General features: G+C 35.7%; 1 protein-coding gene across 4 annotated transcripts in view; it reads left to right on the top strand.

The window, feature by feature from the left end:
- The window catches only part of ABHD18 (abhydrolase domain containing 18), a 36,936-nt gene that overhangs the window by 5,298 nt on the left and 16,718 nt on the right, over positions 1-14,920 (top strand). For 2 of the 4 annotated variants that reach the window (XM_079153692.1, XM_079153691.1), the window contains exons 3-4: positions 756-840; positions 3,262-3,362. In XM_079153692.1, the coding sequence (XP_079009818.1) occupies positions 756-840; positions 3,262-3,362 (186 nt within the window). Of the gene's footprint in view, positions 1-749; positions 841-1,109; positions 1,126-3,261; positions 3,363-14,784; positions 14,864-14,920 lie in introns of those variants that run through there. The other 2 variants (XM_079153695.1, XM_079153693.1) reach the window with 2 other exon arrangements.

Below are 14,920 nucleotides of genomic sequence, written 5' to 3' on the forward strand. Positions count from 1 at the left end.
TCTTATTTTTGCAGTGCTGATAATTTAACCCAGGACCTTGTGCTTACTTACATAAGAACTCAACCAATGGAGAACAACACCAGCCCTTTTTATTTTTATTTTGAGACAGACTCTACCTAAGTCATCCAGACCAACCTTAATCTAGAAATCTTCCTGCCTCAAGCTCCTGAATAACTAGAATTATAGGCATGCCCTGCATCCAGCTACAAGCTAGATTTCTAACTTCAGTAATTCATTAGGCCAATTAGAGTTATATGTAGTTTCCTAGGGACCTGAGTCTACCCATGGCTGTAGAACTGGAATTCATTGTAGCTCAGGGGCAAATCTGGAATTAATTAATTTTCAAAATTGGTGCCTTTCATTTTGAATCTTTATGTATTAATTATTTTCTGAACATTGTTGTTCCTTTTTTTTAAATTTTTTTGAGAAGAGTGTTCAGTTTGGGGGGGAAACTTATCCTTTTCCTTATGTGATTAAAAAGATGAATTTCAAAATGGTTTATGAACTGCACCTGTTACCCCAGCGACTCTAGAGACTGAGGCAAGAGGATCAGGAATTCAAACCCAGCCTCAGCAACTTAGCAAGGCCCTAAGCAACTCAGCAAGACCCTGTCTCTAGTAAAATATAAAAAAGGGGAGGTGGTTCAGTGGTTAAGCACCCCTGGGTTTAATCCCTGGTACCAAAAAAATAAAATAAATAGCTTATGAACTGGATTTGCTCATTTTTTTTCCTTTTTGTCTCCTTTCCTATAATAGACTCTTCGAATTCAGAAAAATGATTGGAAATCGAGAAAGATGCCAGAATCTGGTTTCAAGTGATTATCCAGTATACATTGATAAGGTATTTAAATGAAAGCAATACATTTGTAGAAATTCTGATTTAGCATAATTGTATGTAGATAATAGATGTAATGTTAGAGTAGAATAATAATAAACTGTAGTTATGAATGCAGTAGACTTATATTCAGTATTTAAAGAATGCTATTTGTACCCTACCACATGTTTTAAATAGCTATAGTCATGTGTATTTGGAAGCATATATTTGATACTTGCCTAAGTACAAAAAAGTATTTAGGCTGAATCTTTCAGAGTCTCATTTTGTATCCTTAGGCTCAAGAGGATTAAGGTAAATTATTCAACATTAAAGAAGAATAGTAAGTATTAAAGGGGAGTAATCTAGTTGGAGAATCACAACATGGAGAGTTATTTACAGAGTAACTATAAAAATACAACAGGGAAAATGTCGCTTTGGAAATCATTTAGTTTTTTTAAGCGACTACCTGTTTTTCTGGAAAATATTTCTAGATTTATGTATTAGATACCAGAGACGATATTGGAAAAGGGATACAAATGGCTGAACTTCCCATCCCTCACTCCCCTGCTATACTGGATATCTTTAGAATTCTTTCTTTTTTAAAAGTTTTCCGTGGTTGATGTGATGGCCAGTGGCTAATCCCAGTGACACGGGAGTCCAAGGCAAAAAAATCACAAGTTTGAAGCCAACCTCAGCAATTTAGTACCCCATCTCAGAATAAATTTAAAAAGCTAAGTGGTGAAAAGTTCCCCTATGTTCAATCCCCAGCACTAGCAGCAGAAAAAAGATTTCCACTGCTGAGAACAAAATTTTTTTAAATTTTTTTACAGACTGTTTTTTTTTTTTTTTTTTTTTTTTTTTGGCAGTGCTGGGGATTGAACCCAGGGCCTTGAGCTTGCAAGGCAAGCACTCTACCAACTGAGCCATATCCCCAGCCCTACAGACTGCATTTTGATTCATTGTACATCATTTCATTTCTATGGTTGTACACAATGTAGATTCATCCCATTTGTATAATTATGAATGTACATAGAGTAATGATGTCTGTCTCGTTCCACAATTTTTCATACTCACCTCCCTCTCATTTCCTTCTACATAATCTAAAGTTCCTCCATTCTTCTCTCACTCCCCACCACCATTATATATCATCATCCACTTATCAGGGGAAACATTCGAAATTTTTAAATCGCAAACCTCTTCTTGATATCATTGCCATTCCCTCATAGCTTATGGATCAGAACATTTCTCCCTGACTCTCAAATTTTGTTAAATATTTCTATTTTTTACTTTTTTCCTATTGGAGAAATAGATTTAGGCTTTAAATATACTAAATAATATCAAAAAGTCTCCTTTAATCTCTGTTCCTTTCTACCATCTACTTCTATTTCCCTTCCCAGAGGGAATTACTATTAAGATTTCAGAATATGTTCTTACAGATCCCCCTGTGGTTTTTCAAAATTGAGATGCAATTCACATACTATAAAATCCATCCTTTCAAACTGTACAATTGAATGTTTTTAAATTTATTAGCAACCACCACTCTTTTCATTAATCACAAAACATCTTTCTAGCCCCAGAAAAAAACAGTGTAATCATGAGCTGTCATTTCCCATTGCCCCTGTCCCCTACCTGCTGGCAGTTACTATGAATTCTCCTAGTTAAGACCTTTCTTATAAGTGGAATCATATAATGTGTGGTCTTCTGTGTCTGGCTTCTTTCACTTTTCTTTTCTCTTTTTGGTACGGGGGATTTAACCCAGAGGTGCTTAATCGCTGGGCCACATCCCCAGCCCTTTTCATTTTATATTGTGAGATAGGGTTTCACTAAGTTGTTTAGGGCCTTGCTAAGTTGCTGAGGCTGGCCTTGAACTTGAAGTTCTCCTTTCTCAGCCTCCTGAATTGCTAAGATTACAGGTGTGTACCACCACACCTGACTTGCTTTGTTTTTCGCCATACGTGGGATTGAACCTGAGGCACTCTGCCACTGAGCTACATCCCAGCCCTTTTATTTTTATTTTTCATTTTGAGACAGGGTCTTGCTGAGTTGCCAAGACTGACCTTGAACTTTTGATCTTCCTGCCTCAGCCTTCTGAGTAGCTGGGATTTCAGGCTACTGCATCCAGCTCAAAAACTTAGTTCTTATGATTCTTCTTATATTGTTGAATGCTGTTGAATTTTCTTGACTAGTATTTTATGTTGAGTTATTGCCTGTCATTGAATGTGATTTATTATTTATTTTCCTAACTAGACTATAGTAAAGGATATAGAAGGAAAAAAATGTGTGTAGTTAGAAGCTATGTCTTCATAGAGCACAGTGAGGCTAAAATGAAACAGAGTAAGCACTGAAAACAGTTTTTAATTTAATAGAATTTTGTATTAGAAAAACATGATAGAATAAGATAGATATCTTAGTCTACTGGTGCACATCTTTGGTTTTCTTTTCTTTCAGATGGAGGAACAGTCAGACTGTAAGATCCTAGATGGACACTTTGTTTCCCCCATGGCCCACTACGTGCCCAATATCATGCCAATTGAATCTGTTATTGCACGGTAAGAATTTTTATAAAGTAAAATTAGTAAGTTTTTTTAAAAAATTTTTTTAGATATTGATGGACATTTATTTTATTTATTTATATGTGATGCTGAGAATCAAACCTCACACATGCTGGGCAAGTGCTCTACCACTGAGCCACAACTCCAGCCAGTTATTTATGTTCATTAAAATTATAATATATCAACACCATTATATTTCAAAATATCACTTAGTAATAAGGCAGATCTAAACTATTAAAAGACTGAATTTAAAAGGTGTTTTAATTCTTATAAGAACTTAAAGTAGTATATGTACAAGGATATTAATTAAAGCATCATTTATAGTTGCAAAAAAGGGTTCTTGCCCTTAATGTTCAGTAATAGGGGATTATTTGTCCCCTATTTATCCATAGCGTGGATACTGTTACTGACCTGGAAATGTGGTCACAATATATTAAGTTTAAGAAGTTACTACAGTGATTGTATAGTTCCATGTTTGTGCCTATACAGGCATACACACACTGTCACACAGAGAAGTTTCCAAAGGTTATAAACTAATGTGCCAGCTCCGATTCTGAGCGGGGAGTGTTTGGATTTTAAAGAACTGCAGTTTTAGCCAGGGAAACTGGGGATAGAAGGTATTTACCTTAACATTATAAAGCCTACATATGACAGACCCAAAGTCAGCATCATAGTGATTGGAGTAAAACTGATAGCATTTCCTATAAAATCAGGAACAAGACAAGGATGTCCATTCTTACCACTCCTATTCAACAGTTTTTGAAACTCTAGCTAGAGCTATCAGGCAAGAGAAGGAAATTGAAGGAATACAAATAGGAAAAGAAGTAGTCAAATTATTTCTGTTTGCTGATGACATGATCCTATATCTAGAAGATCCAAAAAATTCCACCAGAAGACTTCCAGAACTAATAAGTGAATTTAGCAAAGTAGCAAGATACAAGATCAACATTCATAAATCAATGGCTTTCCTATACTACAGTAGTGATCCTAAGAAAAAAATCCAAAAACCATTCCATTCATAATATTCTCAGAAATAAACAAAACAAAACAAAACAAAAACTTTGAAAATTAATCTAACCAAGGAGGTGAAAGATCTCTAGATAAAAATTAGAGAACACATAAAATAGAAATTGAAGACCTTAGAAGATGGAAAAACATCCCATGTTCTTGGATAGGCAAAATTAATATTCTCAAAATAGCCATATTACCAAAAACATTATACAGATTCAATGCAATCCCCATCAAAATATCAATAACATTCTTCACAGAACTAGAAAAAAAGAGTACTAAAATTCATTTGGAAGAATAAGAGCTGAAATAGCCAAAGCAGTCCTGAGCAAGAATACAGGATGTATCACAATACCAGATCTCAAATTATACTCCATAACTGTAATAACAAAATCAGCATGGTATTGGCATCAATGTAGACATGAAGACCAATAGAATAGAATAGAATAGAAAACACAGAAAAACCTACGTACTTAGTCATCTGATACTTGACAAATGTGCCAAAAATATATGTTGGAGAAAAGACAGCCTTTTTAACAAATGATGCTAGGAAAACTGGCTATCCACATGTAGATGAATGAATCTAGATCCCTCTCTCTCTCTGGCTGTGCAAAAGTCAAATCAAAGTGGTTCAAAGACTTAGAAATTAGACCAGAAACTTTGCATCTCTTCTAGAAAACATATGCTCAGCATTCCATCATGTTGGGTTAGGCACTGTCTTCCTTACCAAGACAAGCTCAGGAAATAAAACCAAGAATCAGTAAGTGGAATGGCATCAAATAAAAAAATCCTCACAGCAAAAGAAACAATCAAGAGCATGAAGAGCAAGTCTACAGAAAGAAAAAAATCTTTGCCAGCTACTCCTCTATAGGGATTTAATACCCAGAATATATAAAGAACCCAAAAAGCTTAACACCAAAAATAAATAAATAAATAATAACCCAATCAATAAATTGGCAAAATAACTACACAGACACTTCTCAAAAGAAAAAACAACAAATGGCCAAAAATGTATTAAAAAATGTTCAACATCTCCAGCATTTAGGGAAACACAAATCAAAACTACATTAAGAATTCCTCTCTTGGGGCTGGGGTTGTGGCTCAGTGGTAGAGCGCTTGCCTAGCATATGTGAAACACTGGGTTCAGTCCTCAGCACCACATATAAATAAATGAATAAAATAAAGATCTATCAACATCTAACTAAAAAAAGTTAAAAAAAAAAAAAGAATTCCTCTCAGAATGGCAATTGTCAAGAATACAAATAATAATAAATACAAGGATATGGGGGAAAAGGTACATTCATACATTGTTGGTGGGACTGCAAATTAGTGCAGCCAATCTGGAAAACAGTATAGAGATTCCTCAAAAAACTAGGAATTGAAGGACTAGGGAGGCAACTCAATCGTAGTGTGCTTGACTAGCATGTGCAAGGCCCTAGGTTCAGTCCCCAGTGCCACCTAAATAAACAGTTAACTGGGAATGGAACCACCATGTGACTCAGCTGTCCCACTCCTCAGTGTTTATCAGCATTGTCCAAAAGAATGACAATGAGCACACTAGAGCAATACTGCCACTTTGATGTTTATAGCAGCACAGTTCACAACAGTCAAATTATTTAACCTTGTCAGATGTCTGTCAGTAGATAAATGGATTAAGAAATTATGATGTATATTCACAATGGAGTTTTAATCATAAAGAAGAGTGTTTGACATTTGCTGATAAATGAATGGGACATAATGGTAGGTGAAATAAGCCAAACTGAAAAAATCAAGGGTAAAATGTTTTCTCACATATGAGGATGCTAGAGCAAAATAAGGGAGAAAAAGTGTGGAGATAGGGTATCATAAAGATATAGTAAAGTTCAGTGGAGTAGAAGGAGGAAATTGAGAGGGAGGGAGGACAGGAAAGAGGAGAAAATGTGGAATGAATCTAACAAAATCATGCTATGTGCATGTATAAATACACCACAGTGAATTCCACCTTTATGTTTATCTGTAAAGCAGGAATCAAAAAAACAAAATGAATGAAAGAAAGAACAGTAGAGTAGAGAAAGTAGAATAGGATGAGGGAGGAGGAGAAGGAAGGCAGGGGTTGGGGGCACCAGGAACTGAAATGGAGTAAATTAAATTCCATGCGTATATGATTTTGTCAAAATGAATCAAGGATTATATATAACAGTAATGCACTAATAAAAGAAAAAGAACAGAAGAAAGAAATTTCACTTTTAAGTTTTACAGTGTACAAGTACAAGTACAAGACGAGGACCCAGTTCCAGGGAAGGAACTGATGGTATAGAGAAACCTAAAATTTCTTTTCCTTTTATATTCTTTAAGTTTTTAGGTTAAAGAGCTACACGTTTTTTTAATGTTTTTTGTATTCTCTGAATATAATTTTCATTCTATTTATTTTTATTCCTTTTAATAACCCTATGATATAAGTACTATTCCTACTTTATAAAACCTGGTTCAGAGATTAAGTAATTGACCAAAGGTCATTAGGTCAATAATGAGTGGAACCAGAGTTCAATCCCAGATCTGTTTAATTCCAAAGTTCTGGTTCTTTCTACTACATGACACTTTCATTTTATTTAAAGAAAAAAAAAAAATTTAAGTTAATACCTTAGGGTTAATAAAATAGCTGACTACAAGAGTTAAAAATTGCTCTGCTGCTACTTCATACTTTTAGTTTCATTTGGTAGGTTCTGAATTTATTGGAATGAAGTGGAATTTTTTTCCCAGGATTCCACTGCACTCACATGAAAGCTTAAGGTTTCCATTATAGAATAATCTCTTCTCAACTGATTTTCACACACACACACACACACACACACACACACACATATGACTGGAATTGCAAACAAACATCTTAAAGAAATAAACACTTCCCAGAAACAAGAAATGGGTTATCATCAACAATGCAGAGGGAAAATAAAATATCTTACCCTTTTAAATAAGCAATATTTGGTAAATCATAAAATGGAAAACCATGTTTCCACATAAAGACCTAGTTTCACATGATTTACAATTTAAAACAATTTTAGAACTGATCTCTGCACTTACTGTGATGAAAGTTTCAACAAAGCAAATTAAAGATCTAAAGAAGGTCCAAAAAAGATAAGTTTCAACTATTATACAACCAACGAATTAAAAACCTTACAATATCCATTTATATTCACAGATTGCTAATTACAAACTCTCTGGAGGAGCTGTAAAACCATGCAGTCTGTCTAGTCTGTTATTCCAAGTTCTTTAACCTTTTTCTTCCTATTAAAGGAAGTACTTGTACATTGTAAAACTTAAAAGTGAATTTTTTTTCTTCTGTTCTTTTTCTTTTATTAGTGCATTACTGTTATATATAATCCTTGATTCATTTTGACAAAATCATATATGCATGGAATTTTAATTTTCCACCTTATCTGGAAAATTATATAGATTTTAGAACAAAGAAAGGGGGTATCTGGGGTGCAGCTCAAAGATAGAGTACCTGCTGAGCATGTGTGAGACCTAGATTTGATCCCTGATACTGCAAAAATACATAAAATAAAAGAAGGAAATCGTGTCCTCCAACTGAGTCTTAGAAATAATCTCAAAACTTATGGAGAGTTAAGAATTTTCACCTTAACAGTGAACATCCTAGTATACATCTCTTTGCCTACTTAGCTTTTTTTTTTTTTTTTTTTTTGCCATATATGTAGGGAAGTATTAATAATGTTATGCTAAACTTATGTACATACATCCACAAGGAGAAACCCTTTCATCTTCTTGTCAATTGGTTCATTATTCATGATTCTCTTTTCTTTTTTTCTTTTTTGTACTGAGTTTCTGCTTTTACTGATAGATGAAAGATACATCAGGAAACTAAAATGAGGGAACTCAAATATTCCTTTTCTTTACTAAATGGATTAAGGCTGTTTAGATCCAACTGTAGTGACTGTATATATATATATATACACACACACACACATTAGATTATGGATTTAACTATGTAATGTGAAATAACTTATGAACTGGTATGTGTCTTATGGATATCCCATATTGGAAATGTACTCGTGTCAAAATTCCAAATGAACTTAATATTTTTAAGCACAGCATTAACTTGAGCAAATATAAATAATTTAGTGTTCAAACTTTATCAAAAATTGAATTTCATGAAAAGGCAACTATGATCATCTGGTTAAACATTAATAGTCCTGCTGGAATAGTTCTGTGTTTTATAGAATTTCATTTTTCATTGTCAGACATCAGAAATAATTTTACAAGCCAAGCATAATGGTGCATCCCTGTACTCCCCTGTACTGGGAAGGCTGAGAGGGGAAGATCACAAGTCTGAGGCCAACCTCAGCAATTGAGCAAGACCCTGCCTCAAAATAAAAAATGAGAAGGACTGCTGGGCATAGTGGTGCCTGCCTGTAATTCCAGTGGCTCAGGAGACTGAAGCAGGAGGATCGCAAGTTCAAAGCCTGCTTCAGCAACTTTGGCCCTAAGCAACTTAACAGACCCTGTCTCAAAAGAAAAAATAAAAATCAGACTGGGTCTTGGCTCAGTGGTTGAGCACCCCTGGGTTCAATCCCTGGTATCAAAAAATAAATAAAAAAGGATGATAGATAGAAATCTAGCATGTCATTGATTATATTTAATAGAACTAACAAAAATTGAGCAGGGGCAAAAGAAGATAAGAGGGTTTCCCTTTATTTAAAAAAATAACTGGTGTTGTGGCTCAGTGGTAGAGCACTTGGGTTTGATCCTCAGTACCACATAAAAATAGATAAATAAAGGTATTGTGTCCATCTACAACTAAAAAATATTTTTTAAAAAATGAACCAAACACTGCAAATAAAAGGTAGTGTGGACTAACAGAAAACAAGATCCAAACATACTATGTGCAAGAAATACATTCTTTAGGTGAAAATTGAGAGGTGGAAAAAGATATTTCACCCTGGAATCAAACATATGGCTTGACAGCGTATTACCAGAATTGATGATGAATGGCATTTCATAATGTTAGAAACCTCTGGAGGTGATCAGTTAGAACTTTAAACTAAAACTTGACAGTTTTTCTGGTATTGTCTCTACAGTTCTGGAAATGTATGGTACTTTCTCTAGTTCCCAAGTTAGAAATGCTTCAGAGTATGAATTCATACCTGTTTTGGTTGATGAGGTATTTAACCCACTTCTCAAACTTGCCAAATTTTTTTCTTTAATTTTTTTTTTTTTTTTTTTTTTTGGTGGTGGGGTGGGTATTGGGTATTGAACACAGGGGCACTAAACCACTGAGCCACATCCCCAGCCCTTTTTTATATTTTATTTTTTATTTTGAGATAGGGTCTTGCCTAGTTGAATAGGGCCTCACTAAGCTCCTGTGACCTCAAACTTGTGATCGTCCTCCTCAGCCTTCTGAGTTGCTGAGATTACAGATGTGTGCCACCACACCCAGCATGTTTTTTTTTTTTTTTTTTCATTTTTTGTTGTAGATGGACACAGTACCTTTATATTATTATTATTATTTTAATGTAATGCTGAGGATCGAACCCAGGGCCTCACATATGCTAGAGAAGTGCTCTACCACTGAGCCACAACCCCAGCCCATGTTTTATTTTTTGATTCATTAATTTTTGACAGAATTTTTTCTTTCTTGTCACTTAGAATAAGAAAATTAGGGGACTGGGATTATAGCTCAGTTGGTAGTGCTTGCTTCACATGCACAAAGCCCTGGGTTCAATCCCCAGCACTCCCCCCCCCAAAAAAAAAGAAAGAAAGAAAGAAAAGAAAAAGAAAATGAATGCTCCTTCACTTCTCTCTGCCTCTCTTCTTCCTCTGTACATTTCTGTTCCTTTTAAATTATTGAAGATTATAGAATTTACCTTTATTCTGTTACCACAAGAGGCCTATAGCTTAATGTTTAGGAGCTCAGACTTGGGATCCAGACTTTCTAGATCTGAATTCCTGCTCCAGCTTTCTGGATATAAGATCTTGCACAAGATACTTAACTTTTCTTTGTCTTCGTTTCATCACCTGTGAAAGAAGAAAAATAATAGTGTCTACTGAATCATCTCACTTAAAACATAAAACTATTTGGCTCAATAAGAATCATGTAAATGTTATTGTGGGTTCTGTTTTATGAAAATTTTTAATAGGCTTTATCTTTAGATTTAATCAAAATGTTACAAACCAATAGCATTTAGAATATCATGAAGTACAGGAAATGTGATGGCAGAATGCATCCACAGGGGGAGTATAAGGCTGTCATCAGTCTCTGGGACTTGAAAGGATGATAGGACTAACAGAAATTGATGAGATGAAAGCGTTCCATTTATTTATTTATTTATTTATTTATTTATTTTGCGGTACTGGGGATCGAACTCAGGGCCTTGTGCTTGCAAGGCAAGCACCCTACCAGCTGAGCTATCTGCCCAGCCCAACGTTCCTTTTATTTAAAAAACAGTTATTATGTCTTTCTCTAATATTTACATTATTCAATCATATAATCGGTTTTTAAAGCATATTATTCTTTACAATATTCTTTTTTTCTTTTTTGGAGTCCTCTGACTTTGTATTCTAATATGTACTAATTATTTTTTATAGTATTAGAAATTGATTCCAGGACCACAAGCATGCTAGACAAGTGTTCTTACCACTGAGCTACATCCTCAGCCCTTTTTAAAATTTTAAAATTTCTAGACGGGCCTTGCTAAGATGCTGAGGCTGGCCTAGAACTTGTGATCCTCCTGCCTCGGCCTCTTGAAGTACTGGAATTACAGTCATGTGCCACCGTGCCTGGCTAAACAATTTTATTGAGGCGTATTTTATTTATGAAGTCCACCCATTTCAAGTGTACAATTCAGTAATTTCTTTAGTGACTTTACCCAGTGGTGCAACTATCACCATAATAGAATTTTTTTTTCCTTTTTTCCTGATTATTTCTGTTATGAACTGAACGTCAGTTGTTCTGTTTGTCCATCTGTACCCCTCCCATTTTTCTTTAAATGTGAGGCCCTTAGTTGTTGATTGATACTTAGGAGTGGAGAATTGAACTGTTTAATATAGATATTTGGCTTGGGTTTCCTCAAATTGTGAGGTGGATTTTTTGTTTTGTTTTGGAGGGTACCAGGACTGGACCTAGGAGGACTCCACCTTTGAACCTTTGAACTTCATCTCTAGCTGCCCCCCACCTTTTTTTTTTTTTTAAAGAGGATCTTGTTCTATTGCCCAGGCTGTCCTCAAACTTTTGAACCTCCTTTCTCAGCCTCCTGTGTAGCAGGAATCCAGGTGCACACTACTGCACCAGTTACTTATTATTTTAGGACTGTCATATATATTGACATCTGCTGAAAATAAGAAAATTCATTTCTGCATTAATAAAGTACAGCACCTGGCTGCATGTGAAGTTTTATTTCTCCTGAATAGTGGTGTTGACTTTGGATTTGTGGTACCTGTGAGGTGTATGTCACCTGGCAGACTTCATTGTTACTCTGAATAGGTAGGAAAGAGGCAGAAGAGGTGCCTCCCTCCCCCGCAGTGTCAGAGTAAGGAAGATTTTATCTGGGGACACAAATGCCCATGCTAGGAGCCTGGGTTTTCCCTAAGCAGATTGCTGAGTTTTTTTAGAGGACAGTCCTCTAGTTTCAGGTTGAGGGTAACACCATGCCATATGTAAATAAGTGTTTTATTTAGTTACCTTGATTTCTGCCTCACTATCCATTCCCAGCTCTCAGTTTTGAGTCTCTTGTGACCATATTAAACCAAAATAGCTTCTGCCCCTGCCATACCCATCTCCTGTGTCTCCTCTGGGCTGCTATTCTGATTTTTGGATTGGAAGCCTTTAAACTCACTTTAGTATACAAGTCTTTATTCGGTAAATTTATGTTCAGCTCCTTATCTTATTGAATATTATATGTGTCCAGACTGGGCACTGTGGCATACAACTGAAAATCCTGCTACTCTGGAGGCTGAAACAGGAGGATGGCAAGTTCAAGGCCTGCTTGGGCAACCTAGCAAGACCCTGTCTCAAAATAAAAGATTATAAGGACTGGGGATGTAGCTCAGTGATACAGCACCCCTAGGTTTAATCCCTGGTACTGAAAAAAAAAAAAAAGTCCAAGGACATAATTTCCGTACCTCACCTTCCCTGTTTGATATCCTCATTTCTGCTTTATGTGCCGTGTCTATGTGTCCTTCTCTTTACTCAGATAGCTGACAAAACAGCTACCACTGCCCGTACAGCCTCCAGATCAAATGCTCAATTGAATCTAACTGCAGCCTGTCCCACTTTCTATATTACCAAAAGAGCAAATCTCACTGCCCAAATCTGGCCTATTCCCGGCTCAAACACCTGTGCCAAAAGTGCTTTTATTCATCATAAAACACTGGGAAAGACTGTGAGGTGATGATGTAATTTGAGCAGACAGACTGATAATGAGCCTCTATAAGGTCAGTGTTCAGTCAGTACTGTGACCAAAGATTCCTATTAATTTCAAGCTGTTCTCCAGTGATGAAATCACTACATGCTTTGCCATGGAACAAAAGGAAAGCACACGCAAACTATAGCTGAGATCACAGCTTTCTACTGGAAAAAGGAAGTTCGTGTGTGTGTATGTGTATGGTACTAGGGATCAAACCCCGAGGCTTGCACACGCGTGATAGGCAAGAGTTCTATCACCGGGCTACACCCACAGTACTTTTTTGTTGTTGTTTTAATTTTGAGACATGGTCCCTGTAAGCTTCCCAGGTTAGTCTTAAACTTGCAATCCTCCTGCCTTAGCCTCCCTGAGTGCTGGGACTCCAGGAATACACCACCATGCCCAGCTCTATGAAGAAATTCTTAAACGTTTTCATTTCCACCCAAACTTAAAAAAAAAAATCAGAAAATAGGACAGTGCCAAGTATGTGCAGTGAAGCAGAGGTGTTAGTTACCCTTTGTAGTTATGATTATGAGATTCAGAAGTAAGCATTCCCACTGGCACAAAATCGTCATCGAACCAGCCTTAAATGTATCCGTGTTCTATTCAATGATTTATTAACAGTAGATAACTGGTAATATTCCCTCTTCTATTCCAACAGATAAGCTCAGAATTGAGGTTTTCTGTTGCTTGATGATGCAGCCAAGTTAGACCTTGAGCTGACATAGTACAGTATTTTATTATGATACCAACCCAGAAGCACTCTGCTTCTGAGCTACATCCCCAGCCCTTTTCTAAATTATTTTATTTTGAGCAGAGTCTCACTAAATTGCTGAGAATGATCTGAAACTTGGGATCTTCCTACCTCTGCCTCCCGAGTAGCAAAGATTATATACCTGACCTTTGATAGTAATTCTTAATAAGAAAAGTAAATCAGTTCAGGAAGATGAAAAATTCCTGAAGATGGATTATAGTGATGGTGGCACAACCATGCAAATGTACTTAATGCCACTGAGTTATGTAATTAAAAATTGTAGATTTCTTATGTATATTTTACAACAATAAGATAAGAGACAGCATATAGGAAAAAAACACATTAATAAGAGAAAGACAAACAGAAAACTGTGTTTGTTTCTGGCATGGATTGAATTTACCTCCAGTATCAAAATTTTAATAAATAAGGGGCTGGGGTTGTAGCTCAGTGGCAGAGCACCTGCCTAACGTGTGAGGCACTGGCTCAATCCTCAGCACCACATAAAAATAGATAAGTAAAGGTATTGTGTCCGTCTACAACTAAAAAAATTTTTAAATCTAATAAGATCCTATCATGTACTACAAAGTTTTAAAAAAACTATTTTATTGATACAGCAACAGCTTGTATAGCCAAGTGTTTCTCTTGCAAAGAGAAAAAGGCAGAGCTATACTTAAAGACCTCATCTCCCATCCTGCCCCTGGTATTGGAGATCAAACCCAGGAGCACTGTACCCCTAAGCCACATCCCCAGCACTTTTATTTTTCATTTTGTACATTAAGAAGCAGTATCACTAGTTATCTATTATTAGGGTCTTGCTAAGTTGGCAAGGCTGGCCTGGAACTTTCGATCCTCTGCCTCAGCATCTCAAATCACTGGGATTTACAGATATATGCCACTATTACCTCTGTTACCTCTATTACCTGTCCAAATATTTTAAGACTATCATATGTTGATGTCTCCGCAAAATAAGTTAATAATGCGGTTTAATTCTGCATTATAAAGTTGTGGTATTAACCTAGGTAAAGAATAATTACAATAAATTCTGCATTTATATTGTATTGAATATTTCAATATCCTAACAAAGTAAATTTACAATTGTTTTGTAACTTTGGGACATACTAGTTTAGTCAGTTACAAATTGAATGTCAAATTCTAAATGATATCTTCTACCTAGTAATTTAGTTATAAAAATTTTTTAAGAACTGAAGGTTTATATTGAAAACCTCTTGAAGAGTATTTCATTGTTTTTCATTTTAAATAGGTTCCAATTTATTGTGCCTAAGGAGTGGAACAGCAAATACAGACCAGTATGCATCCACCTTGCTGGAACAGGAGATCATGTAAGACCTCACTATGACCCTCAAATCCCTAGATGCTTTGTTCGCGTAGTCTCCTTA

Source organism: Sciurus vulgaris (assembly GCF_902686455.1).
Source record: "Sciurus vulgaris genome assembly, chromosome: 9".
Taxonomy (NCBI): Eukaryota; Metazoa; Chordata; class Mammalia; order Rodentia; family Sciuridae; genus Sciurus; species Sciurus vulgaris.